The sequence below is a fragment of the Corvus moneduloides genome, chromosome 10 (genome assembly GCF_009650955.1).
Source record: "Corvus moneduloides isolate bCorMon1 chromosome 10, bCorMon1.pri, whole genome shotgun sequence".
NCBI lineage: Eukaryota > Metazoa > Chordata > Aves > Passeriformes > Corvidae > Corvus > Corvus moneduloides.
The window spans coordinates 18,409,058-18,437,017 of NC_045485.1; the positions used below are offsets into that span (position 1 = coordinate 18,409,058).

At 52.3% G+C, this 27,960-nt stretch overlaps 2 protein-coding genes and 3 non-coding genes across 5 annotated transcripts; 1 reads left to right on the forward strand and 4 right to left on the reverse strand.

Moving 5' to 3' along the window:
- Positions 1 to 703: 703 nt before the first annotated feature.
- Positions 704 to 6,706, forward strand: B3GNT7 (UDP-GlcNAc:betaGal beta-1,3-N-acetylglucosaminyltransferase 7). Its single transcript, XM_032119662.1, has 2 exons — positions 704 to 905; positions 5,273 to 6,706. The coding sequence occupies exons 1-2, from the start codon at positions 895 to 897 to the stop codon at positions 6,471 to 6,473; spliced, it is 1,212 nt and encodes a 403-aa protein (XP_031975553.1). The 5' UTR covers positions 704 to 894; the 3' UTR covers positions 6,474 to 6,706.
- Positions 6,707 to 10,342: 3,636 nt separating this feature from the next.
- On the reverse strand, positions 10,343 to 18,249 carry NCL (nucleolin). Its single transcript, XM_032119663.1, has 15 exons — positions 18,143 to 18,249; positions 17,419 to 17,526; positions 16,528 to 16,828; positions 16,065 to 16,217; positions 15,509 to 15,697; positions 15,210 to 15,293; positions 14,815 to 14,950; positions 14,424 to 14,560; positions 13,839 to 13,965; positions 13,493 to 13,626; positions 13,004 to 13,130; positions 12,729 to 12,898; positions 12,101 to 12,227; positions 11,437 to 11,657; positions 10,343 to 11,149 (listed from the first exon to the last, which is right to left on the reverse strand). The coding sequence occupies exons 1-15, from the start codon at positions 18,158 to 18,160 to the stop codon at positions 11,070 to 11,072; spliced, it is 2,112 nt and encodes a 703-aa protein (XP_031975554.1). The 5' UTR covers positions 18,161 to 18,249; the 3' UTR covers positions 10,343 to 11,069.
- LOC116449126 lies at positions 11,779 to 11,917 on the reverse strand. The gene has a single exon (XR_004242247.1). It is a non-coding gene; the product is annotated as a small nucleolar RNA SNORA75 (small nucleolar RNA).
- Positions 12,527 to 12,603, reverse strand: LOC116449135. The gene has a single exon (XR_004242256.1). It is a non-coding gene; the product is annotated as a small nucleolar RNA SNORD20 (small nucleolar RNA).
- LOC116449134 lies at positions 15,029 to 15,098 on the reverse strand. Its single transcript, XR_004242255.1, has one exon. It is a non-coding gene; the product is annotated as a small nucleolar RNA SNORD82 (small nucleolar RNA).
- Positions 18,250 to 27,960: the final 9,711 nt, after the last annotated feature.

Genomic DNA, 27,960 nt, shown 5'->3' on the forward strand with positions numbered 1-27,960 from the left:
GGAGATATCAGAAATTACAGGGACTGATTTTTATGGCTGAAAAAGACCTCCAATTGAAATGATACATTTAAAAGGAAAGGAACATCTTAAATCTGCTTCTTAATGGGCAATGGGATGTCCCATACTGATATGGCTGTAGCAGGAATACTGGTGAAACTGCATCTGAACCAGGACTAAAGGAACGGTTTGGAAGGACACCTCACCTGCCTGTGGTGTTGTTGGAAATTTGACCCATGAGAGGTCCTAGCATGCCGAGCAGGCACCTTCCTGCTGCAGCAACTCCCTGTCAACTCCCTACACCCCCGTGAGCTGTGGGTCACAGGAGATGTGTGAGTCCTGGACAGAGCATGGATGCCTGGTGAGACTGGAGTCCTGGGCAGACTGTTGGTCCTTGACAAGGTGCGGACCCTAAGTGAGATGTGGGTCGTGGGAGAAGGGTGGGTCCCAGGAGAGGTGAGGATCCAAGGAGGTGCATTAAAGGCTCTGGAGCAGAGCTAATGCACCCCAGAAAGGGCACGGTGCACGAGGAGTTGGGCTAGGACACCGCCGAGTTCCCAGATTCTGGTGAGTGTCCCATCAGCAGCAGGGAGGGTCCTCAGGGGGACGTGTGGGGTGTCACCTTTAAACTCCTTGCCCTCGGAGCACTGGGGAGGTCTCTGCCTGCTGGGGCGGGCGGGGGGACGGGACGGAAGGGCAGGGTAAGAGTTAACCTACCTGCTCTGCTATCCATCTCTAGGCTCCACCTCGGAGAGAGAGGGGAGGGAAAAGAGAAAAAGTAGGGGAAAAAAAAAAGAAAAAAGAAGAGGAGGAGGAGGAGGAAGAGCGCAGAGAGAAGCGCCCGGACCGCGGGCAGCCCGGCCAGCAGCGGAGCGGCCGCCCCGTCCCACTCCCAGCATGTTCCAGTGGTGAGTGATCTCCGGAGAGCGCGGAGCCCGAGCCCTGCTCCTGCCCCACTCCCTTACCGAGTCCCGGTGTCCCCTGCTCCGCCGTCCCGTGTCCTCCGCTCTCGCTGCCTGGCACCGCCGTCCCGGCGCTGCGTCCTGCCCGGAGCCGGGGGACTGCGAGCTCCCCTCCCCGCCGGGTCCCTTTCGAGAGTCGCCTCGGGGGTGGCTGGCCGGGAAAGGGCAGCTCTGGTGGGCATGGGGAAGCGACTAAGGACGGAGTTTATCATTTGTCCCGTCCGTCTGCCCCCACCCCAGGAGCGACCCTCCTGCCGCCCCGGCTCTGCGGGGCTCCCGGTGGGGTCTCCCTGGCCGCGGTACCCCGGGCAAGGCTCTCTGGGGGTCCCCTCCCGACAGAAATTTCTCTCCATCCCGGGCACCGGAGCTCCGACCCGGTGGGAGGCAGGATGGGGGCAACGGGCAGGGGCGGCCGGTTGGTGGCCCCCATCCCTGGGGATGCCTTTCCCAGCTTTTCCCTGGAAAGGGCTGGTTTCTGTGGTGGGGCCGGGGAGAGCAGGGCCTTCAGCCCTGCCCGGTGGGGTCCCTGTCCCACGGCAGCGCCAGCCCGGGGGCAGATGCCCTCGGCGGGGGCAACACCCGGGGTTTCAGCTCTTGCCTCTTCCCCAGAACCGTGTTTTTACCGCCTTGTATTTAAACCAGACAGCTTTTATGAGGAGGGGACGCATCTCCGGGCACCCCCATCGCGAGCTGCGGCCCCACTTGGTGCTTGCACCCAGTTAATGCACAGGCTATTTCTGGGGTCATTTGGGTGCTTTCTGCCCAGCATCTGCCCCTTTATAGGATCCCTTCTCCAAATCCTTGGCACTACCAACAGACGGGATTCGATATTGGCCGTACCTCCAGTGACTGGGTCTAACTGAGGGACCAGAAAAAACCCATTCACATAAATAGACAGCGCTGACGGATCGAAGAGGTTTTCACGTGAATCCAAAGTGAACGGGATGGGGGTAGAGAGCCCCTGTCTCCCGGGGCCTCATCTGCCCTCGAGCATCAACACCTGAAAGGGATACTGCCCACCTCTAATTAGGAGTTTATGTTTAACTGCCTGGTGTCGCAGCCACCTCACAGGAAGGCTTTTGAAGGCTTTTTTGAAGTTTCCTTGGTGGATAAAAGGGAAGAGAAGGAGCAGGTTAAGACCCTTTCAAAGCTCTCTTGATGGCACCAACACCAGCAGCTGGGGCAGTCAGTCCTGGTTGGTACGGATGGGAGCCCTACCCCAGTGGCTGCCACCCTTGGACCCTGCAGTGCTGGGTGTCCCCAGTTCCGGGGGTTGCTATGGAAACTGGCTGGGGGCTGTGCCCCAAATGTCCTGGGGCTTGGCAGGGTGACTTCTCTGTGATGGCAACAAACCCAAAGCACCTCCCTTGCCAATGCATCCCCAGAAAGCAGGAGCTACTTTTACACCTGTACCTGAAGTGCTTCCCAGCTGAGGAGACCACAGAGCAAAAAGGCTCATGACCCAAAAAGATGCACGAACAACTGTTGCTCTTTTGCCCCCCAAACCCTTGATGTGGGAATTGCCTGCAGTTGTGGCTCAGGGTCTTCCCGGCAATTTCCTGGCAGTGCAGGGTCAGGGTTTCTGCAGGGCAGAGGCAGCTGTGGGGCTCCTGGTTCCTGCTGGACCTGGTGGGGCCCCGTGATTTGCAGTCAGACCAGTAGGAAAAATCCCAAATAGGTTCTTATAACAAAGCAGGAGTTGCACTGGTAAGAGCTGGGAAACTGAAGGGAGAAGGAATAAGTTTCTGTGCTGTTGTGCAACACCTCACCTATAAACATACCCAGGCCACTCGACACTCCACGTCTTAATAAAAGCTGGAGTTCTCCCCTCAGCCGTGGGTCAGTCTTCTGTCTGGACCCAAGGAGAGTAATGGGAATCGGTGCACCCATGCAGCTCCTCTCTGTTAAGCTGTCTGCCAAGGCTGGGACCCATCTGTGCCAGTTAGCGACAGCCCTACCTATGCAAATTTTAAAAAATTATATCAGTAATTGCCTGCCCTTTGGCTTTTGGGGAACATTTGGCTATCCCTCAGGTTGGGTATTTTATCACTCGTTGTCCTTGTGTGGTGGGGAGTGTAAGATTGTGGTGGGATGGGATTGATGCAAATGGAATTACTACACAGGGGGTGACAGGGGTTATTTCTGCGGCAGTGCCGGGTATGGATGAGAGCTTTTAAACATCACTTGGCTGTGCTTGGAGTAAAGTTGTATTGGAACGGGAGGATTTGTAAGAATAAGCTCAAAGCTGTGCAGGCAGGGCAGGAGAGGGTTAAGGGAATGGTGAGATCTAATCAGAACTGCTCCCTCATCAGTCTCAGATGAGTGGCCACATATAAAACCGGATGGGGAATATCTATCCATTTACCCATAATTACTTATTTCCACGCTCGCTCCCACAGTCCACACTAGTGATCACAGTTTTCCCATGAAAACTTCGGGCTCAAAACTTCTTTGTGCTTCAGGGTGAAGCCAGAGATAGGAGCTCCTGAAAGCTCCTGGTTCCCATCTGGGGGTTCCTGCATTTCAGGGTGAGTGAAATCCCTGAGCACAATGTTGTCCCCTGCCCCAGGGAGTCTGAGGGCCTATGGGGTGTCCCACCAAGCAGGTGTTTTGGTGCAGTCTGAGGCCCGAAACTCCAGCAGCTTCCTGGTGGTTCTGATCACAATCCAGCCCCCGGGTCTAGGAGAGTTTCATGGCTTTTTTGGGGTTTTTTGTCTGTCTGGAAAATACTTGGGTTAAATATTTCAGATTTCAGCACCAAGCTCCTTCTCTGGACTGTCCTGAAGTGAAGGTGCCATCTGCCTGCTAGAGTTGATTCTGGATCTTTCTGTCTCTGATGGGAGCAGGGGCCTGAGGGCTGTCCCCGTGGGTGTCACCTAGGCTGGGATGTGCTTCTGACATTAAGAGGACAGGCACAGGGGCATCCCGAGACCAATGCCACATCTGTCTCCTTCAGCTCCACAACACAGTGGCAGGAAAAAGGGGTCTACAGACTGCCAAGCACCTTGTGTCGGAGCAGATAGAGATAGGGCTGCCCTTGGGAAGCTGTTGGAGTGGACATGAGGAGCTCAGCTGCCATCGTCCCGTGCCCAGTGCTCATTTGCACAGGGAGATGGCCCAAGGCAGCTGGAACACGCAGGACTGAGGCAGGAGGGAGTTGGTGCAGGTGTGCAAGCTGTGGAGAAGCCAAGTGCTCAGGAGCTACGTCGTGCAGCTGGGCAGAGAGGGCAGCCCCCCTCCTCTGTGGCAGTGGGATGAGAAACCCTTTAGCTGTGTGGAAAAGCAGGCTGGGGAGGAATTGTGCACAATAATCTCCAAGTGCAGCCTTCTCGCAGTCCCAAGGACCTCAGAAGGATCCCGCTCAAGGCCCCCATGAGCTCCATCCAGGGTTTGTCCCATGAGCCAGCAGCTTCCCAGGACTATAGGTCTGCAGCAGAGGAGAGCAGCAAGATGGCCCTGGGAAGGACTAGATTTGATCTACTCATCCCCTGCACACCCTGGACATGCAGACACCTGGTTTGTCACAGGCTGGGAAAATCTGCCCACCCAATCTGCCCTGCATCCACTGCTCCTTATTACCACAAAGGGAGCAACAGGACCCAAGAGCTGCCACAATGCCCAGGAGTGCCCCCAGAAATACTGGTTCCCAAGGTGGTTGTAGGGTTAGCAATGTCTTTTTCCTACTGAACCTTGAAATTTGACTCAAATGACTTTTTTTTTTTGTCCTGATGTGCCATTTTGAAATGAAACAGCAGTGCCAGTTTCCTGTTGACTCTTATGGTCTTCCCAGCTCTGGTTTCTCAGTGCTGTGTAACCCATGATGCCAGTCTAGGCCATGGACAGTATGTCTGTCTTGGAGCTAAGGCTTCCATGGAAGAGATAATTCCCTCCTGCTCTTGTCCTAAACTGCAATTTTCAGATGGCTGAAACAGCGGTTTCCCTTGGGACTTTCCTCTGAAACAGCTGCCTTGCTGAAACTCTCACCCTGATTTCTCTCAGCCCATTTTCATCTTTCCTGTGAACCCTTCCCTGGCCCTAGCACTGGGGTTACCAGATGACACTGCAGCCACCCCCACATGCCTTGTGCCTGTTCCTACAGTTAAGTGTGGCCCCAGAGCCACCCCACAAGCAGGATGCAGCTGGGAAGAACGCATGGAGGTGTCCCGCAGCTCTTCCCATGAGGTTTCTACTCCTCAAAAGGTGATGGAACACAGATTATGAGCATCTTATGACCTCTTGAGGAGGTGCTTTTGTAGACAAACTTCTTGCAGCCTGTAGCTTCTTCTCTTTAACCCCTTGTCTCTTCCCTTTAGGAAGAAGACCATCTACAAAACAGTTTGTCTCTCCTTCTTGCTGATCATTACAGTGATGGTGCTGCAGCGCGGAATGGCCCCCAACCAGTTCATGCAGGGCCAGCAGCAAAAAGAACTCCCCCCTTCCGAGCCCTTGAAATCGCAGAAGAGAGACAATGCCTTCTCCATCAGCAGCACTTTCTGGAAGACCAAGAAGGAGAAAGCTCCTGTGAAGGAGGAGAGCGTGATGGCAAAGCAAACAAAATCCTGGGATGTCACCACTACCAACTGCTCAGCCAACCAGAACTTCAGCAAGGTGGATTGGTTCAAAGGGCTGGAGCCCAACTTCCAGCAGTTCCTGCTCTATCGGCACTGCCGCTACTTCCCCATGCTGATCAACCACCCGGAGAAGTGCAGCGGGGATGTCTACCTGCTCATCGTGGTCAAGTCCATCATCACGCAGCACGACCGCCGTGAGGCCATCCGGAGGACCTGGGGCCAGGAGAAGGAGGTGGAGGGCAAGAGGATCAGGACGCTGTTCTTGCTGGGCACGGCCTCCAAGGAGGAGGAGAGAGCCAACTACCAGAAACTGCTGGATTATGAGAACCACATCTATGAGGACATCCTGCAGTGGGATTTCCTGGACAGCTTCTTCAACCTCACTCTCAAAGAGGTCCATTTCCTGAAGTGGCTCGACATCTACTGTGACAATGTTCGCTTCATCTTCAAAGGTGACGACGATGTGTTTGTGAGTCCCAGCAACATCCTGGAGTTCCTGGAGGATAAGAAGGAGGGAGAAGACCTCTTTGTGGGGGATGTCCTCTACAAGGCCAGGCCGATTCGTAAGAAGGAGAACAAGTACTACATCCCCAGTGCCCTCTACAACAAAAACATCTACCCACCCTATGCAGGGGGTGGGGGCTTCATCATGGATGGAGCCCTGGCCAAGAGGCTGCATAAGACCTCAGAGACACTGGAGCTGTACCCCATTGACGACGTCTTCCTAGGGATGTGTTTGGAGGTCCTTAAAGTATCACCTGTTGGGCATGAGGGCTTCAAAACTTTTGGCATTGTGAAAAACAAGAACAGCAAGATGAACAAGGAGCCATGTTTTTACCGAAGTATGTTGGTGGTTCATAAACTGCTGCCTCCAGAATTGCTCCAAATGTGGGACTTGGTCCACAGTAATTTGACATGCTCAAGAAAACTCAATGTCCTTTAGCTCAGTCTCTCTGGAGAGCTAGGCCTGCAGGAGCTGGGACAACTGATCCCTGCTCTGGGGTGGGGTGAGCCTCTGCTGGTGGCACATGAATCCTTCAGGGGCACTGCCCTCCGGGGCAAGGAGGGCAGAGATGCTGTGCTCGCGGGCAGGGTTTGTGATAGTGTTTGTTCCTGTACTGTATTGTGGTTCACTTATCTCCAGCTGGGTTGGGGGTTGCTGAAAAAGAGAAAAAACCCAACAGAACATGACAAGTCTAGCATAAAATGGAGCGAGGGCAAAGAGGTTTGTGCTCTGCTTTAGGTACCTCCTCCACAGCAGCATGAGTGGAGCAGTGGAGGGAGGCAGGAAGGGATGTGGCACTGGCATTTTTTGGAGGTGTTCAGGGTCTGGCTATCCAGGGAAGCTGCTCCAAGGGAGTTCGGCCAATTTTAAGTGCATCGGCCCCTTCTGACTAAAAAATCATGGGATTTTATTTGTTATCTCAAATTTCTTCTCCATGTAAGGTTTTGGTAACGTTGACCCTGTGTGCATTGGGTTCACCCCCACCAAAGTCCTCTGTGTCCCCATATGTAGCTGGGGAGAGAGCTCTTCTCTGAGGCTGGCCCTCAACAGCCCTGAGTCCCCATTAAGGTTTCAGCCTGGCAGTCGGGGGACTGGAGTCCTTGTCCCTGTCAGAGGGTCCCAGGCAACGGTGGCTCCCAGCACCAGCCTGGGCTGTGCTTGGTTCTCCAGCCCCTCTGCAGCCTTACTGCACATAAGAGGAATGCACCCAGCTGAAATTCCTCAGGGATTTGTTCCTCCTGGCAGGAAAGAGACTAGGCCAGCTGCCCTTGCCTGCAGCAAAGGAAGCGGTGGAGAAAACTGGTGGCCCCCTTGGAGTGCCCCAGGGATTTGTCACTTCTGGGACCCTACCTCCTGGGCATCCCAGGGGAGGCCCTCTGCTTGCTGCACAGCTGCCCTCACGGCTTTGCCTTGCAGGGGACAACAGCCCCAAAGGCCCTGTGTGTGGCTGCTTCAGGTTCAGCCCTGGTTTGTCTGCAGCTGTGATGCTCCAGGGTAGGTTTGGAAACATTGGTCCTGCTCCAGCATGAGAAGCAGGGTCCAAGGGGACAAAGTGAAGGAAGGCTGGTGTTTCACACATGTGCTCCTCTCAGGGTTGTTGCAGTGTTTATTCTACAGGCTGAGATGAAGGAGTGTGACAGGGAATGGTGTCATGAAACATGGCCTTTTTTCTTTGAGCTGAAAGGGCCACAAGCTCTCAAGGGGAGCCCTGGGCTGGCTGCTGTGATGGAAACCCCCCAACAGAGAGACACGTGGCCATGCAATGACCACAGATGCTCTGCAGCCACTGACTGCAGGCATGAGCAAAGCCACAGGAATGTGCAAAGTCACACATGTTCACACACGTGATCCCAGGCACAGGCTCTGCACACAAAGATGTCCCTGTGTGTAGGGCTGGCATGCCCAGATGTCCCTGCAGGGGGTGGACACACACAGCCACATCCATGGCCCTGACCATGCACAGCGAAACACGGGCACAGATGCCCTTACTCCCTTCTCCCTCTCTGGTGCCAGACATTGAAAGGAAAAAAATTTTACTACCTCAAAGGTTCCCCTGTGCAGTGCCTTTTTTTTTTTCCTTTCTTTTTCTTAATGCATTTTGGAAACGGGCCTGTTTCATTTACTCCAAGTACATTCCCCAGGTTAGAAAATAAATTTTAAAAGGGCATAAACCTGTCTAAAAGGGCACCCACATGCCAAGCCACACCACTCAACATGACCCTGCTCAGATGAGATGCAGATTTGAAGAGGAGGAAGAGCCAGTGCTGTCCAGGACTCAGCTGGTGGTGATACTGTGAAATTGGATGTACAATGCACCGGGTCCCTGGAGCAACAGGGCAGAGTCCTGAGGGCATTTTTGGTACCCACTGGGCTTCGGCAGCACACAACTCTTTCCTTTTCCCTCCCCTCCCTCCTTCCAACAGGAGTGAGTTCAGAAACACTTTCCAAATTGATACCTCCATAATTTAGGTACAGTACTTTGGGCTGTACATTTATCCTGGATGCAGGGTCAGCTCTTGTTCTCCGTAGCGATGTGTACGGTGAGCTGGGGCTGTGTGCAGACATCTCTCAGTGTTGTTCTTCACCTGGTGGGACCTGTACAGAGAAACCTTGTAGATTTTGGTGAATATTCTAGTTTCTAAATAAAGGTTAAAAGAAAAAGAAAACAATCCTACAAGCCTTCACCTCATGTCTCTAGTGAGTTTCTGCTGGGAACAAAACCTAGCAATGGGCTACAGTGACAAAACTACTTCTTGGAGTGGGCAGCTGGGGGCTGTAGCTGCCCTGTTCCATTCTGGCACAGCTTCCTTATGGAGACTGGCACGGTAACAAGCCTGGTGGGTATTTTCTCTCTTTCATGCACTCCTCCACCTCCATTTCAAACTAAACTTCAGATCCTCCTGGTGCCCTGCAGGGAGGAGCTTCCCCTCTCAACCTCTGTGGCAAAAGCCACTCAGCAGGGTTGGAAACTCACTGGTTTTGTTGAACACTCTCTCCTTGTGCAGAAGGAGATGGGCAGCTCCTGTCCCTGTCACCCCTCTCCCCACAGCAGGACCTTGCTCACTTCCACAGCCAAAGCACCAGCATGGGGTAACACAAGCCCTGGCCATCAGGTTTGAACCTGGCTGGGCTGAAGAAGAGGAAAGCCACAGATGAGCCCTTGGGTCTCACCATGGTGTGTGGGTACCTGGGCCTCAGTTTCCAGGGCTGGCACCTGGCCCGATCACTCCCGGTGCTGGGGAGCAGAGAGGCCAGCAAAGGGGACCAGGACATACTGTATTTGGCAGGCGAGGCCATCTGCCGCTGGGGCTGGCTTCTCCAGGGCGCCAAAAATTTCATATGCATGGCCAAAATGCAAATGGTGAGTGGATGATTCTACTGCAGGGTACTGGAGTGCGAGCAAATGTTCCAGCCAGGATCCCAGGGTCCGGGAGTGGGATTAGGGCGGTGCGCTGGTGTGAAACAGGTCAGGCCCGAGGCTCCCCCGGCCGCGCCCCTCAGGCAGAACCCGGCCAGGAACGGCGGGAAGGACGCGCGGCGCGGGCGGTGCTGCCCCCTGGCGGGCGGGCCCACCCCTCCGACCATTTGCCGCCGGGCCGCGGCTCCAAAATGGCCGCTGGCGAAGGGCTGGGGAAACCCTGGGTCAGAGCCGGGGGCGATGAGACACGGCACACAAACCCCACAACCCTCCAGCTAAAGCGGCCCCAGCCACTACTGGTTTAGTTTTAGCCACAGGGAATTGCCTTTCGCGAAGGACTCGACGTTGGGAAGCCAGGGAGAATCAGCCACAGCAGCATGAGGGGCTGCAAAGGCTCGGCAGGGCAGGGACCGTCCCAGCACTGGCCCAGTGTGCCGGGAGGGTGGAACAGTCCATGACCGGAGCCAGAGCTGGAGGTCACTGGCACAGGCCCAAGGCCAAAAGCCAGGGCTGGACCCTTCAGCAGGACACTGGTAGATGACACTGTGGGTCCCGGCACCCAGGAAGGCTCATGTTTTCTGCACCCACAGATCTGGAAAAGCCATGTACTCAAACAGCTACCACTGCAGGACAGCACCCTGTGCCTGGCTCGTAAAACCAGCCAGTGACCACTGCCACAGGACTGGCCAGGACTGAGTCCCTCCATCCTCAGGTTGGTGCCTGACCCCACATGAGGAAGGGCAGCAGGCCTGAGTTTGGTTACAAACAAGCAGCCACTTATCCCAAACTCCTGTTCATGTATTTGCTTCACATTTAGGGACAAGAGTCGTCAATTTGAATGAAGCACAAGAGAAAATGCCTGTAGGAGAGAGCAACTGAACTGCAGGGCCTTAGTACAAGGTCTGATTTACTTTGTTTAAAAAGAAAGTAGAAAAGCAATTGGCTAGCAAGCACCATCACAGCATCTTCAGTTAAAAAAAAAAAAGAAGAAAGAAATACAATATGGTCGTGGTTACAGAGCTTACCTTGTCCATCATACTCTTCTCCCCTCCTTCCTGCTAACACAGCACACATACAACACTGCTGGCACAGGCTAGAGCAAAGCAGGACAGAAGCTGCTGCTGTGACACCAATGACCTTAACCCAAGAGAGGGAAGGTTACAGACAGCCTGTTTCTCACAGCCTGGCTTCATTTAGTGGCACAGAAGTAACACGAACCAGTTTAGGTCCTTTAATCTGTCCAAGACAGGATGCTAAAGCACAAATGATAAAACATTCTGCATTTTTACAGCAAAAATGCTACAGAAGTTTATAGGAAAAAAAAAAAATTTGTACATGGGTAAAACATTATAAATTCAAGACAACTCACAGACAAGGGGTAAATTCCCACATCTATCACTCTTTGTTTTAAAAAGTTCATTTGAACAGGCAAGCAGTCAAAATGGCTTGCTCTCTCTTCCTTGAAATGAGAATTTTATCTTCCAAGTGGCTCACAGTACTGCTTCGCTTCTTGGAATGTCCTCCGAAGGCTCCGCCAAGATCAAAGGAAAATAAAAACCCCCGGAGTCCTTTCAGATAGTCTCGGAGAGCAGGACAAGGGAAAGGAAAGGGGAAGTTTATTCAAACTTGATTTTCTTCCCCTGTGGCTTATGATCTCCACCTCCTCCTCTGCCTCCTCGGAAGCCACCTCCTCTACCTAGAAAGAAAATTATTGCAAAAAACAGAGTTACCGGTATAGTATCTATGATATATACCATATATATATATATATATATATATATATATATATACACACACACACACACAAATATATTGCAGTGGTATATATATACACCACTACCCTTCCAAACCCAACCTGGCACAGGACAGAAAATAAATTCACATCTAATGCTCTGTCGTAGCCCCACACCATAACCCCAAGAATGGTTTGGGGTTCATTTCTAAGCACACTCCCTCCAAACAGCAGCATTTGCTTCCTCTTACCTCCAAATCCACCTCTGCCACCACCTCTGCCACCAAATCCACCTCTTCCTCCTCGGCCACCTCCTCTGCCACCACGACCACCAAATCCGCCTCCACGCTGGAAGTCACCCTTTGGCTTGGCAAAGTCAAGGATCACTTTGTTTCCATCTATCTCTCCATCTTCCATGGCTTCTTTAGCTGCTTTGGCATCTTCTGCAGAGCTGAAGTCCACAAACCCAAACCTAGGAAACAGGTTACAAGAGTGACAGTCACATTCCATGAGCTGCAGCACCACCTTCAGGTTCCTGACAGAAATCCTTTCGGAATCAAATGCGAGCACTTCTGCATCCCACAGGACATGTGACTTGTAGGACAGCAGTGGCTAATCACAATCGATGGAGGCCCACTGTGAGTTTGCCAGTACTGAACAGTTAATTTTCTTCTCGTGCGAATCCATTGGCTGCCACGGATTTGTTGGCAGGAAGGAGCTCATTGAGAAGAGGTGTGAAGTGAGCACATGCTGCCCTCCACCAGTGGACCCCAGGCTGTGTTCTCTGCTCCCAGCCCATTTCCCAGTTTCACAGAACCACCCACATGAGCATGAGAAACACACTGCATTGCAGAGATCAGCTAAAATGAGGTGCTCTGTAGCACCTGAACCTATCCCAGGTGATGTTTAGCCTACCCTTTAGATGATCCAGTGTCTCTGTCTGTGACTATTCTCGCGCTTATTGAGCCTTCAAACGATTCTCTTAACGTCTCCTCTGTGGTGTCCTCAGAAAGGCCTCTGACAAACAGTGTTTTGCTTTGCTCTGTGAAAAGGGAGTACATTCAGAAGTCAATCAGCCTGAGCAAGGCAACCTTCAGCTTCATAACATCACATCCACTACTGGCTCCCAGAACAGTTCTCAGGGATAAAGGGGTTGTTTTCAAGGAACAGATCAGGCACCTGAAGTCCATGAAAACTTTTTCAGGACTGCAGTTAGAGCCTGACATCAAAGACTTCCATCAGCCAACCTGATACTGCCAAATTAAGTTTGCCCAGCTTCCTTTTTTAAAATAGGTGCTTGCACCTTATCAACAGTGATAATAACTAACTGTACAGACACTGCTGGATCAGCACTTGACTATCTAGAGGAATTTGACAACAGTTTCATCAGCATTTCAGATAATCAGTCATCATATCCAGCACACTTGCTTACGATGCAAGTATTTCACTCCACTGGCATGTTTAATTTTTTTTAAAAGCAGCCCCAGATTTGCCTGGATGGTGCCCTCCTGCCACAGCTGGAGATCAAACATGAAACACTTACGATTGAATCCTCCTCCTCCTCCTCCTCCACCTCGTGCGTTCGTGTTCCCTTTCTGCCATGATGGTGAACTGAATTCCAGTCTGATTGTTCTGCCTTCAATCTCTGTGTTGTTACAGGAATTCAATGCCTCTCTGGCATCCTCAGCTGTGGCAAAATCTACAAATGCATACCTACATGGAGAGGAAGATTCCAGTCAGCCTGGGAGTAACAAGGGATACCTGGAGGCAAGTCATTTGCAATGCCAGCTTGGGGGTCAGAAGAAAGGCACCACATACCCTTTAGGCCTGCCCTGGTTGTTCTGTGGCACCTTGATGGAAGAAGCTTTCTTAAACACTTCTTGGAGAGTCTCTTCTGTAGCAGCATACGAGAGGTTGTTGACAATTAGGGTCTTCGACTCTCCTCCTATTGGGAAAAGTCAGTGCTGTTAAGTGCAAGTCTGGAGAAGGAGAGCCTTTTTCCTCTAGTTATCCAATCCTGACTAGGGGTAAGTATACTTGTTGCCCCCTTCCTCGCCTCAAGGTGAGGCACAAAGCCAAATCCAACCCTATTTTTGTCACCTAGACCAGTTGCCGTCCCCCCCCCCAATCTGAAATATGCAGTAGAGACATGAAATGCACAGGATACAGTGCACAAGTCAGGCAAAAAGGCCTGGTATCTTAGTTTTCTTGCAGTGTTTTCAGTTGCCGTATCTCCAGGAACTTCTGAAACAAGTGGATATGAATCCTGAATGTCATCTATATGCATGTTATCAGTACAAAAAGTACCTTTCTGATGTTCTTGCTGGCTCTTCTCACCAGTGAAGTCAATGACCACGGCACGACCCTCAATCTCTGTGCCCTGCTTCTCCTCCAGAGCTTTGTTTGCCTCAGCTTCTGTTTTAAATTCAACATAGGCCATCCTACAGCACAGAAAAGAATGTAAGCTTACACCCCCTTCCAGGAGCGACTAAATTCATGAATGAGGGAGTGAAAGACGTAGAAAAAATGCTGCAGAAAGTAGTACAGCTAATGCAGCAGGTTCCTTAAGGCAGCCAAAGGACACGTAAGCTTATCAGAATATGCCAAGTGCTGAAGGAACAGCAAACACACAACAGTCCTCTCAGCTACACACCCTTTGCTGCTGCCATCCTTGTTCATCACTATCCGGACTTCCAGTGCATTTTCAAACACCTCCCTGATTTCATCCTCAGTTAAGCGGTAGGGCAGGTTCTTCAAAAACAGCGTTCTGGCATCTCTCTCTGCAAAGACAGAAAGGTTACTTTCATGTTACCAGCTAAAAATCCCTCCTCATCTACACTGCCAGTTCAGTGAGACTCAGCAAGTGGATCCAGCAGAAATTAACAGTATGCATTCACATTTTCAGAAACTGCAAAAGCAACTATAACAAAAGTTAACGAAACTATTGTACTTCTCCTTATGGGCATGAAGTTCAAAAAACAGGTCTTAAAGTTTCAGAAAGAAACACATTTCTTCCTCAGCCCTCCCAATATGCACTTTTTCTTGGGATCACACTTGCAGATATTCCAGTCTAAACTTGCATATCTGTATGTCAGCGTTTTAGAAACTGTTTATTACACAGAGCCCAAAGCAGGCAGATCTGCCATGAGAGAGCAGAAGAGCAGCCATCAGTAACACTTCAAGCCCCCATTGTGACTTTTCTTTGACGTCCACAGGTATTCAGAGTTACGAGCCATACCTTTTTTGTTTTCTTTAATAGTTTCCTTGCTCTTTGCTTTTTCCAGTTTGATTTCCAAACCCATTAACTTCTTTCCATTCATTTGGAGAGCTTTTTCCAGATCCTCGGCAGATGAGAAGTCCACATAGCCAAACCGCCTGAAAGAACAGCATCCTTAAGATCTCAGCTGATCCATCTCTGGCAGCAGAAACCATGAACAGAAACCCAACAGCAGAGAGATACCCACTGGTCAAGTTCCAGGCAAAGTTAAACCCTCATCAGTACCGTGGCTCTTCCATTACTACCAAGCAACCACTGCAGCATCTTGGGGGAACCAGCACACTTGCACCCCTCCAAACAAATTACTGCAAATTAAAAGAAATAAGCAGTAAAATTCTACTGATAAACTCACTTGGAAGCACCGATTCTGACATCTAAAACTTCAATATTCTTCTTCCCAAAGAATTCTCTGAGGCCAGTCTTCAGCTCGTCATACTCCTTGGTGCAGACCAAATTTCCAACAAATATGGAGAAAGCTGATGTGGGCCCTTTAAATGAAAAGATAAGAAAACAGAGGTTTTTTAAGGCTGCTTTTTAAACTGGGAGCCAGACTCCAGACAGCTTTAGCACATCAGGTTTTGCTCAAAAGTGACATCATATTTCAGTATTAAGTCCCTTATAATCATCATTTGTGCTGGGAAACCCCACCCCTGACATCACAGACCTTCACAGTTAACACTCCTCACGCAACAGAGTCCAATCACAGTCCATCAAACAAGCATCTTTTGATGATCCCACACCACTTACCATCTGTTTTCTTTTTCTTGGCCTCTGGTGCACTTTTATTGGCCATTTCTTTCTTTCTCTTTCCAGGTGCTTCCTTGACAGGTTCTGTGACAGAAAACAAAACAACACTGAAAAATACAGAACTTTTCCTACACTAAATCAAAACAGGAGCAATTATCTTTACACCAGTCACACACAAGACCTTCTCTTGTCACTCAGCAACTGCTCCTCAGCCCAAAAGACCATTACAGGACAACATTTTTGCTCAGGCATCTTTCCTGTTATTAAAGAATTATGGTCTCAAAAACATTTCAACTCACTTTCATCCTCACTTTCCTCCTCAGCATCCTCTTCATCCTCCTCCTCTTCATCGTCCTCTTCATCGTCATCCTCTTCATCATCTTCCTCATCTTCAGATTCTGCTGCCTTGGCTTTCACTGGTGCAGCCTTGGCTGGAGTGGTTTTCTTCACTGGAACAGGGGCTGTGTCCATGGCCTCATCTTCAGACTCTGAAACAGTATTCAGATAATTCCACATTAAGCTCCTTTTGAAACTAAGAAAACAAAATGCTGTTAAGCAAAATGTTTCTCACACCCCCTTAAGTTTGTATGTTCTCAGGAAAAGTTTGATACAGTTCATTTTTACAAAAGCTGTCTCTCTCCCTTGAGTTTTACTACATTAAAAAAAAACCTAATACCTGTTCACCAAGAGTAAGAACTTTTACTAACAGTAGGGAAATTAGCATCCATTCAGCAACATGGACAATAGCAACCAGCTAAAACCAGCTGGGCACACACTGCATCACTCCCACTATCCACTAAGTTACCCCCCTCCCCCAGCTTCCTTTTAAGTGTTTAATAATTAAGCATCTTATACCATCCTCTTCATCATCCTCCTCATCGTCCTCTTCATCCTCATCCTCCTCCTCAGATTCCTGCTTTGCTGGCACAACTGCAGGCTTTTTGGCTGGTACTGCTGCAGGCTTTTTGGCTGCAGGCTTCACAGGCATTGGTGGTTCCTCTTCCTCATCTGCACCAACAGTACAACAAGTCTTTACTAGTAAGGTTCAAAGGACAAGTGGTATAAGTAAAAAAAATACTTAAGAGCTTCCCAAAATTTTGCCCAAAAGTTCAAGAAAGAGCAATCAAGAAACTAGGAGATGCTTTACAGGCTGTGTGTGAGGCAGCTGCAGCCCAGTTCTCCTCCAAACTCCACCCACTGCCCGCCTCTCCTTCATAACCCCTTTTTAATCAATGAAACCCGCCCCCTAAGTATTAAATCATACAATGAGACTTGATTGAACCAGCTTTAGTCAATGTACATTTCAAAAGTAACTTACCAGAATCATCTTCTTCATCCTCCTCCTCGTCTTCCTCCTCTTCCTCATCATCTTCGTCATCATCTTCATCTTCATCTTCACTCTCCTCCTTCTTAGCATTCTTTCCATTTTTTGCTCCTTTGGTTAGGACTGCAGCCTTTTTAGGAGTTGGAGCAACAGCCTTTTTGGGCTGTGGGGTAGCCACAACCTTCTTTGCAGGTGTAATTGCCTTTTTCACAGGAGTAGCAACTTTTTTTGCAGGAGTTGCAGCCTTCTTGGCTGGAGTAACAGCAACTTTCTGTGGTTTCTTCTGGGGGATCATCTGAAAGACACATTAGTGTGAAACTCATGCCGGCCCTTTTAAGCTACCATTACATCACTATCAGACAAACATACAGCAACTGCAGTCTAAAGCATATCCTTTTGACAGTTTCTGTTAAGGTACCTTAACTGCCCATCCTGATGAATCAATAAAGTTCAAACCCAGCTTGTTTATGCTTTTAAGAGCCTACTTATGGAACACCAAAACACCACCAAATTCCCTGGTCCTGAAGCAAGACCAGTGATCTTTTAATAGCATTCAGCGTTTCGAAAATTTTACACTTGCACATTATCTGCATGTGACAAATCTCATATTGCTTATTCATTACTAGAATAATTAAGTACCCACTTGCTTATCAGCTTTACGACTTTAAGACCCCAGCAGTACTTCCAAGAGCCTGGAAGTACAAACTTAGCAGCTGAGCTAGTTTTCCCCACGCTGCTTTGGCCTTATGAAATGCAGTTTATTCTTTAGCCAGTTTAGTGAGAAACACCGACTGTTTATTAATGTGCTGTTACAGTGTAACCCACAACCCTCTTGGTACTTCTGTAACACGTGCATCCTTCTGACTCCATCTCTAGATCAATCACCTCTTCTCCGCTGCTTTCCTCTAGGTCAGAAGACTCCTCTTCCTCGCTTTCCTCAAACTTTTTCGGGGGAGGAGCCATTTTTTTCTGTTTGACCTGATTCTTCGGGGTCTGAAAGAGAGGGCGAGCACCACGTTTAGCTCCCGTGCATACCCGGGTCGCCTGCGAGCGCTCGCTCCGGCAGACAATTGTCCCCACCACGTGGCCGCCCTCCCGCCCCCGCGGCGTTCAAGAGCCCGTCCGGGGGCTGCGGGGCCTTGCCCGCCGGTGTGCGGGGCCTTTCCAGGGGCGCGGGGGCCGCCCCGGGAGCCCGGCGCGCTCCCATGTGCTTGCTGTCCCCGCGCCCCACGTGGCCGCACTGTGACGTAGCCCCGCCCCCCATCCCGCGCGCGCTCGGACGCGGGGCCCACCCGCGTCCCTCACACACACGGACCCTCACCCCGCACCCCGCACCCCTCCCGCCCCGCGCCCCCCGTCCGCGGCCGGCGCACGGAGCAGAGCGGGACGGGGCCGCTTGAAACCGCTGCGTCCGGGCCCGCGGCCCCTCCCCTCGCCGCCATCTTCACGGCGAGGGAGACCAGGCCTGCAGCCACCGCGCGGCCCGAGCGCACAGCGGCGAGAAGGCGGCCCGGCTCCCTCCCAGATAGGCCGCCATCCGCACCCTCCCGCCCCGCCATGGCGGCGTCCGCCCGCCGCCCGCCCGGCGGCTGCGCTCCGGGACCCTTACCTTGGTGATCTTCACCATGATGGCGGCGGTGCCTGGCGGCGCAGGGGCGGCGGCCGGGCTGTGTCGGGAGCGGGGCGGGCGCGTCCGGCGCGGCGGCGGCGCGGCGGGGATCGGGCCGCGGGCGGGCGGCGGGAGCAGCGGGGACGCGCGGGCGGCCGGGCCGGGCACTGACACGAAAGAGCGAGCGCGCGCCCCTTCCGCCCCCTTTCCTAGCCCCGCGCCAGACCCCGCCCCCACCGCCCCCGCCGCGGCCAATCGCCGCTCGCGCCGCGCCGCCCGGCCAATCGCAGCCCCCGCCCCTCGAGCCGCTGCGCCAATCGCCGGCGCTCTGCCGTCAGCCAACCGGAGGGCGCGTTACAGCCGCGGGGCCGTGCGGCGGGGGGCGAGCGCGGGGGGACTCGGCGCCCGCCCGGGAGGACTCGGCGTCAGCCAATGGGAGGGAAGCAGCTCGGCGCCTGCGCGCTGATTGGGCGGCGTGGCCGGGCCTAGGCAGAGCACGTGGCGGGCGGCGGCCACGTGGTGGGGCCGGGCGGGGGTCCCGGGGGTCCCGCGGCCGGGAGGGGCCCTGCCATTCCCCCGCAATCCTCCCGCAATCCCGGCTGCCCCGGACGGACCTGCGGCACCTTGGCGCGGAACTCTGCCCGAGCACGCATTTGCCTTACTTTTTGGGACTGGATTTGCCCCAGCACTCTCTCTGCCCCAGTGCTTTCTTCACCTCACCCGGCATCCCCTCCGCGACCCTCGGCAGGCACTAAGCACGCGTGGACAGTTTGAGGAAGCATCCGTAGGAGCCGGTCAGCCTGCTGCTGCTGAGGTTGCAGTTGGCACAGGAGCACTCTGTAGTTGCCGCCCTCTTCTGCTTCAGGCTGGGAGAAAAGGCCCAAAGCAGAAGAAAAAAATAAGCCCGTGCTTGCCTGGTGGATGCTTTTGAATTCAGTCACTGCAAGAAGACATCACCTTTCTCCCTGTGGAATTTTTCCGCGGCGGCCATAAAGTCGGGGTAGGAATAACCCCAGGGCAGAATGCAGCACCCCTGTTTCACTTGCCACTCTGCTGGCAGGGCTGAGTGCTGCCTTGCCCCTACCTGGCACAGAGTGGCCTTCATTGCTGGGGTTTCCCCACTGCCCTATATCCCCTACCACTTGAAACTGGGCAGCCAGCCAGCTCCCTGGGACTCCTGACTCAGGCACGTGTGACTCTAGCAGTTTGCCCTTCCAAGGCCTACTTGACATAAGCACCTGACTTGGGGAACACAAGATCCTAGTGAGCCCGAAGGAAAAAATGCAGACTCTCAATGAAAGCCGTCCTGCAGGGCCCGGATGTCCTTGAGGGGACACCCCAGGATTGTTCAGTGCCACCTGAAGCAAGGGACATACTGTGGGTGAGGCAATATACCTGGCTCCTAGGTTGTCCTAGTGCCTCTTTCTCCTCTGCTGGGTAAGGAGAGGCAGTTTCCAGGCAAGCTGAGCCATGGCTAAGAGCACCTGTTCAGTGAGAGGTGATGGGATCAATCAGCTTCTCCAGGAGTAAGCCAAGCCTGTGGAGAGCCTGCCACCATCAGCCAGTATGGGGAGGGAAGGACCTGCAACATAGTGGGGTACTGCCCGTGTCCTGGTCATGTACATGCAGGCAGATGGGGCTCCCAACTGGGAAAACCCTTGTTTAGGGCAGCTGGACTCCTGTGAAATAGCAATGTCTGGCTCATGTCCCACTGCGTGCTGCAGAAGCTGTCCCCAGGTGCATGGGGGACAGTGACACAGACCAAGTGTGGCCCAAGGGGGGGCAGAGTGATGGAATGGAGGACAGAGAGACCTGAAAGGGATTTTTAACTGTCTGAAGCAAGAGCTGATTGCATTCTCCTTACCATGCGTGTGGTGCAACAAAATCATCTGCTATGATTGCCTGAACAGCTCTGCTGACTGTGCTGGGGCTGGCCTTGGTTCCTCTCCGTGCTGTGGAAGGCTGGTTTGCCATGAGAAAGGGACAACTGTTGCTTCAGCCAGGGGCAGTTTTGGCAGGTGGGACACTGCATGTGTCCAATTACACAGTGCCAGCAGTGGGATCTGCAAAGGGCTGGGCTGGCAGCTGGCCAGTCTTGGTTCCCAACCCTGGCAGGGGACTTCTCAGTATGGCCTGTGTTCCGTCTCTTTTCTCAGCAGTGTGTTGGAAGGTTGTCCTCACCTCTGGCATCTTTAAGACTGCAGCAGAACCTAGCATTTGGGGAAGGAGCACAGCACCCTGTGCAGAGGAGTGAGAACCAACGCTGCCCACGGGGCACTCATGCACTGTGTTAATCCATGCTCCATGTCAATCCGTGCTCCATGTCAATCCATGCACTGTGTTATCCACGCACCTTTGAACAGGTTTGGATATGGCCCAACCCTGCCAGCTGCTGTTGTGGCCAAAAGGGCCCAGGATGCTGCAGGGAGGAAAGTAGCCAGGGCGTTGCAGATGCCAGTATTTAGGTTGAGCTGTTCCTTGCATCCCATGTGTGGCCAGGATTTCCAGTCAGCCTTAGCAGTGGGCAGGAGGATGCCAGAGTGGAGCAAGGCCAGCCTTTTCTGGGACACATCACATTGCAGGGCTGTCCCGGTGGCACAGCATAGCTCAGCTCCTCTGCAGGCAGCACCAGGAATTTCAAGGCCGAGGCAGGTCTCACAGAGAAGCATCAGTGAGAAGGGTAATTTGGCCAAAAGAGCAGGTTTAACAGGTCTATTTATGCAATAAATATACTTTTGGTCCTTTTATGGCTGTCTCTTGTTGTAGCATGTCTGTGGCTTGGGAGTGTTGATCTAATTCCACAGTTAAAGGGAATTTAGCTGGTTCAATGGAGACCCCAGGAGGGATTTGCCATGGATTCCCAGTTTCTGGCATAGCAGACACTCACCCCTGTGCTTTCCCGAGCCTCGCAGCGCTGGGAACACCTTACCCGGCTGCTGCTGCCCAGGGCTGGGGGGGTGGAACTGGGCTGCGAGGCAAACGCGGCCCCCCAAAGGCCAGGAAAATTGGATGACCAGCCCGAGGGAGGCCCCCACAGGAACCACAGATGAGGTGAGTGAGTGTCCCTAAACGCCCTGTTCAGCCTGTGGCCGGTCGCAGCTGCGTGTTTCCACTAGATGGTGACAAAAGGCTGTCTGTCCCGAGTGGGAGCCCGCGGGGACACCCGGCTTCCCCCAGCTCGCCTCCGTGGGTGCAGCTGAGCGAGACATCCTGCCCTGCCTCCTTCGTCGCTCCCAGGAGATTCCAGGACGCATTTGATACTCGCCGGGTATAAGCAGCAGCCAAGTCCAGTCGGAAGACAAAAAGTTTTACCTGTGGCTCGTGCAGGCGTCCGCTGCCAAAAACCTGTCAGGGATCTCCAGCAAAAACCCAGTGGGTCCTCAGGGAAGGGGGAAGCAAGCTAGAAAAGCAATCAAATGTGTCCTCGAGCTCCCCAGCCCCAGCCTGACATCACCCGTTATATGGTCTGAGCAGCGGCCGATGGGGGTATGGCATGGCAAAGGTGACAGCAAAAAAGAAACCACTAAAAAAGAAAATTTCCTAATCCCAGGTCTCAGTGCTTCTCAAAACCTCTTGAACAGCCCCATGTCCCACTGGCAAATCCTTTTCTCCTTTTGGAGAATCCTTACCCCATCATGCTGCTCCTATGCCAGCAGGTGCTACAGCTAATGGACGGTAACCCAGCAGGGCCAGGCAAGCTGGGCCTGTCCTGTCTCCTCCCAGCTGCACAACTCCCCAGGCCCTGATTAATGCAGGACAGCAAATGCATTGGGACTGTGTAGTAGTGTCTGTGCCAAAAGGAGAGTCCTCAAGGATGACGAGTGTGAAGTGGGTGCAGGGCTTGCTGTGCCAAATGGCACTTAATTCAAGTAGCCACAGACAAGTGCACATCCTGTGCCTTGAAATGGGCAGCTCGGGACACACTGGCCTGCAGGGATGAAAGTCAACAGTGCCTGTCTGAGTATGGGATTTCTTCTCTGGGGAGCATCCTTTCTTGGGGTGGGATGCTGCAGGAACTGGCATGGGCCCCTGGAGCCAGGCATACCCATTGTCACTCTGGCAGATGATGGGTGATAACCCAGCACATCCCTGTGCCATTTCCTGGGGTTCGTGGATAAGGAAGCGTACGGGTGGCTCCCACAGGGAATTTTGTATGTGCAGATTTAGTTTCTACATGACCTCCAAGTATTCCTTGTAGTGATCATTTCTGGTACAAAAGGGAGTTTCTATTTCCAGAAGGAGCCAATTCCCCTAAGATGTCCCTTCTGGCAGTCCAGTTCCTCTCCCTAGCACCCTTGCCTGGAGTTGGCAGCAGGACCTTTTGGTCTGCCTGTGAGCCCCCAGAAAGCCCACACAGCCACTCAGGGCCTCCCAGCCAGGTGGACTCCCCTCTGGATCTGCTCAGCAGGAGGAAAAAGTGCAGCCCTGGAAAAAAGGATGTGTAAGAAAAAAGTGGGAGCAGAAGAGGACTTGCAGTAGATGTGACAAAAGACAAACCAGGACTGGGACATGTGGAGCAATTTGGGTGGTGAGAGAAGAGCTTGGGAGCACCCTTCTCTCTCCATTGGAGTAGAGAAACTCTAAGTGGAGAAAGTCAGTGAGATGGGAACAGGGGGCATTTTGAAGCGATGCATGCTAATTGTTTATAACCCAGGGGAAGTCACTCTGGAGAGAAGCTACAGGTGATCCCAATTCAGCAATGCCAGGCCTGCAGCCAGAGCACGTCACCATCCCATGCAACCGCACATCTTCCTGCATTGCCCTGCAGCATTTGGGAAGGCTTTCCAGGACCTTTGTGGAGACAGTCCAGAGGGGGAAGCTCCTCTTTGCATAGGCATTTCTGTGCATCCTATTCCTCTCCCAGAGCTGAGGCAATAGGGAATAGGATCCAGACAAGCACTGGGTCTCCAGGGATGACTGTCAAGACATTAAAGTAAAACATCTGTACACTGTTGTGGCTCAGCGCATCTGCCCCTTGGTACAGCCCCATGGAGCAGTGAGCTGGGGCTTTGTCTCAGTTTGTTCACATTTTACCTGCTGGAAGCTCCCTCTGCTCCCAGGCCTGTGTTGGGCTATTTCCATTTCACAGCGGCTTCCGGGCTCAAGGCCAGCAGAAGGCAGACGCTCTGCCTGGAACAAACCCAAACCAGAGGGTTTTTTCCTTTTTTTACGTTCTCCATAAAAAAAAAAATTGAATCTTTGTTGAGTCCAAACTGGAAAAGCAGGAGTTTCTCTCCACTCCCCTGATAAGGTCACAGGTTTGACTCCTATATGGGCCATTCACTTAAGAATTTAACTCAGTGATCCTTGTGGGTCCCTTCCAACTCAGAAGATTCTGTGATATCAATGTTTATTTTTGTGTTTGTGTCTGAGCAAGGGGGTGAGTTCATCCCTGCTTGGGAGCCACATGCACCCATCACTCAGCAAAGGCAGTGAGCAACATGGCATGGTGAACCTGGGGCTGCCCCATGTCCTTACCTCTAGAACCAGAACAGAGCCAAATAACATCAGGGAGAGCAGAGCCACACACAGACACACACGTGTCCCCAGTATAACGTGTCCCAGCCTCTGCCAGGGAGTAGGAGCCAAAACTGCTCTAGGAAACAGGCATCAGTGCCAGTGGAAAGTGCTGGCTGGCTTCTTAAGCTCTGTGGGAAATGTTCTATGGTTTCCCCAGAGAGCTTCTGTCCTATGTTCTCCCAGCTAAAGTTGCCCACTGGGCCCCATCCATGCAGTTTGCAAAGCTCCTGTCCCAGCTTGCTGCTGTGAGGGAACAGCCACCCCAAGGCCTCTCATGGTTCCATGGGGAGGTCCAGCCGTGGGCTGAGCTTTTTGGAAAGGGTTACTTTGCCTGTGACTGTTGCCTGCAGAGCTGAAGCGACCTGGGCAGGTGTACAGACCACCTGAGAGCCTGGGAGAGGTCAGAGCTTGGGAGTCAGGGAGACTGAGCCCATCCAGATTTCACCATCCATCTGTCCCCTGGCAGCAAGCTCCATCAAAAGGAGGTTAAAAGTAAGAGCTGAAAGTGCTTTTCCAGCCCAGACCACTCTCAGGCTGTTTGTGCCTCATCCCAGCAGCACACTGGGCTGTTTCACTTTCCAGCTCTCACCACAGAAATTCCCACTTGCAGGATGTGAGATGAAACCACTGCTTTGAAACTTCCTACAACCATAGTTAAAAATAAGACTCAGAGAAATAATTTTCCCACTGTTGGTGCCTCAGACCTGAAACCTAGTCCTGAACGACCCCATGGTGTCTCATTTAGCTGGGCAAGCTGTGATCATGATGTCTGCATCCTGGGAGGGAGGCGAGAACATGGTTTCTTGGGGAAAAGTCCTCTCTTTCCCATCCTGAACAAACCATCAGCTCATCTCTCTGTGTATGAAATGGCAGAGGAAGCTTAAAGCAGACTGAAAATTACACTGAAAATTACACAGCATCTCTCCTGCTCGGTTTTAATTGTAGAGCAAAGAAAGAAGCCCATCGATTCATCCCGCTGGGTAATTAAATGCTTAATGCTATTGACTATAAAGACATTATGGTTCAGCAGCCCAACACTAATACATTAATAATTGCTTATATCATGGCAAGGAAGGGGTATGAGCTGCTCCCGAGGAACACGATAGTTATGTGGGATGGGAGCGTGCAGTGAAAAACCTCAGGGACTGAATTAGTGCCTTGACAACCTGCAGGAGCGAGAGCTTGTCCCAGGGAGCAGGGGAACAGGGAAGGGCTTGAAGGACCATGGAGGAGGGGGCAGCCCCTACCCCAGGGAAGCCCCCCTGGCCATGGCAGTGGAAGGGGAGTCTGGGCTCTGAGCATCAGCACAGCTCTAGGATGTTGTCAGCCGTGGGATAAGGAAGATAAATCTGGGCAGTACAACCCCTTTATAACAAGCCATGGCAAAGGCATGGGAAGGTCTGCCCACCTCCTGCTGGGCTCTATATTCCCGATAATTAGCTGTCTGCTTTAGCATATTTGTTATGCACATGATGCGGAGCACAGGGCAGAGTCTATACATTGCCTGGGATTAAGCACATAAAAGTGAGCTGGGTGAGCACTGCTCCAAGCTGGAGAGGCCGATTTGCTTGCTGGGAAGAGCAGAGTCAACCCTCAGAACGTGGTGTGCCAGTGGCTACTGTGCACTTCCCGAGGGGAGTGTCACCCAGTGAAGGGTGGAGGCTGCACAGCCTCCCACCTGAAGGGAGTTCAGAGCCCAGCACATGGCAGGAATCCCATGTCCCATGGACAGGAGAGATGCTTAAGGGCCGTTTATAGAAGATGGAGGAAGGACCTGCAGCATAATGGGGAGAGCAACCCTTTTCAAAACTATCCCCTGCTGAGTTCTTTTCCACCTCCCCAGGATCGAGGCATTGCCCCTCCAGCCATGGCACACTGAATTACCCCACCTGCAACCACTTCAGGGACAGAGCAGACATGGCCTAAAAAGCCACCAGAGGCACAGATTCCACCTAAGCTCTCAAACCCCTGCCCAAGGATAAGGGGAGCCCACACAGCCCTTCCTGACCTCCAGCATGAAAACCAAAAGCACTTGCAATTTTATCTGAGCAAATGCAAGTACAGATCATGCTGTCAAACCCTTATTTGATTTGTCTTTCTGGTGGCTCTGCACTGTTTGCCTTCATTACTTTCTCTGCCCTGTGCCATAGTCCAATAATGCAGCATCTGCCCAATAAAAGGTCCATGAATATAATTTACAAGTAGCTGGCACCTTCTGCCCTGTCTGGAAGGGCAGGCTCCCTGGGTACACTGCTGATTGGAAAAAGTGTGGATTTTACAGTCATTCTCAGTGGGGTAAGTAACCGCTGAGCACTGTTTGTAGGTTGATTTATCTTCATGAGGTTGCAATTCTCCCGAACACTTGATTCATGGCTTGAAATTTAACCTCTTTAAGTATATTTCTTTACAGAATCTTTAAAAAAAAGTAAGTCTGGAAAGAAAGAGAAGGGAAGGTACTTTCTTACAGCCCCAGGGATGAGGAAGAAGGTGCCTCTGGCGCTTTGGATATGTCTGAAGGGGGACACTGAGCCAGAGGAGAAGGAGCACTGGTGCTCCCAGTGTCCCACCTCCCCAGGTAAGGCAGCCCTGACTGGGTGAGCTGCTGCATTTACTCTAGGAAAGCCTTTCTGAGACTGAGGTGAGCCTAAATACACACCTGTGTTGGTACATATGGGTGTATAACAGCCCCAGTAAGGGTTTGTTGGGTTATTAGGAAAGAAACATATTTCCTGAGGATGCTGTGAGGGTAAGGGAACACACTGCTGTGTCTCCACACTCCTTTGCTCCGAGGCTTTGGGATGTGCCTGTGCAGCCATGGGCAGAGGCTGGGGGCTGTACTGTGGAGCAGTGCTTGCTCTGCACCCTTTTTCAGGAGCAAAATGAATCATCACCACTCTGGGTGCTAAACCCTGCAGCCTCCGGGCTGGAAGCCTCATAGCCTTGTGCCTAAACTTGCTGAAATTGGTGCAGGTGGCATCACCCTGTGCCTTTGGACTGAGAAGCGCCCAAACCGGTCCTGCCGCCTTGCTGGGGCTCATCCTGTGCCGGCATCCTCACCCTGGCTCCGGGCATCACTTCCAGGGAAACTGGAGCTCCTCCACACTAAGTGCTTCCTGCATCACCCAGACACCTTTTATCACCCTTGAAGGTGATAAAAGTTCCCCAGTGGATGAGCCATAGCCTGGGAGGGAGCAAACCTGTTTGCAAAAGGAGATCTCACTGGGAGAAAGGTCCAGAAGGAAAAGGGGAAATTAAAGGGAAAGTACAAATATTTCCAGTCACAGTGGTGCCAGATTTCTCTATTTTAGTGGGTTTTCTTTGGCCCCATCACACTGTGGGTGAAGGCTGCCTGTGCAGGCAGGAGAAAGGCAGCTTCTGTTCAGGGCTGCCCTGAGCCCTCATGAACACCTGCAGCAGTGGCAGGGCTTGACACAGAGCCTGGTCTCACCAACCATCTCCTGCCAAAGCCTTGGCCAAAAACCAGGTTGGGGTGATTGAAAAGATCCTACAGACTGGCCAAGTGCGGGGGACCAAGAGCTGTTCCCACCTCTAACACAGACAGGGGAGACAAGTGCATCCCCAGGTCCCTGTGCCCACACCAGCTTTGCAGGAAAACCAGCTAAAGGCAAACCTCGGTGAGTCTAAAAGAACACTGAGCTGAACTTGCACTGTCATTACTGCAGGATTAGTGCAGTGCTGCACAGTCTGAGCTTCACCCTCTTGGGACTGAAAGGTGCATTTAGCACAGAAACGACAGGAGGGTGCAGAAATGCATGGAGCAGGAAGAGTCACACTTTGCTTACTCATATTGAGCCATCTCTCTTTTGCCCAGTGCCTCAGACCAAAGGGGCACAGAAGCAGGACCCATTTTTCTACCTCTGCTGCCCTTGCTCTCAGCTGCAGAAAGGAGATCCTGCTCCTGCCACCACTGATTCTGGAGTGAAGGCAGTTAACAGGGGGGATCAGAGGTACAGCAGCAATGTGGGGGCTCACAGCAAAATGCCTGGCTGTTTTCTGGGAAAAAAAGTTAAATCCTTCACCTGTGGGATAAGCCTGGTTTTGTGGGGCACAGAACAGCCTCCTGGAGGAGGGAAAATTAAAGCAGAAGGTCCTGAAGATGTCAACAAGTGCCCTCTGGCCACATCACACTCATGAGTGTCCCAGCTGCCAGAAGCTGTTACTGTGGGGCCACCGGTGAATTCACACCCACTGGTGCTGCAGCACCGGAGGGGACCTGCCCTCACCAGCAGGGAGGGGACACAGCTGAAGCAAATCCCCTGGCAGAGCAGGACTGCAGA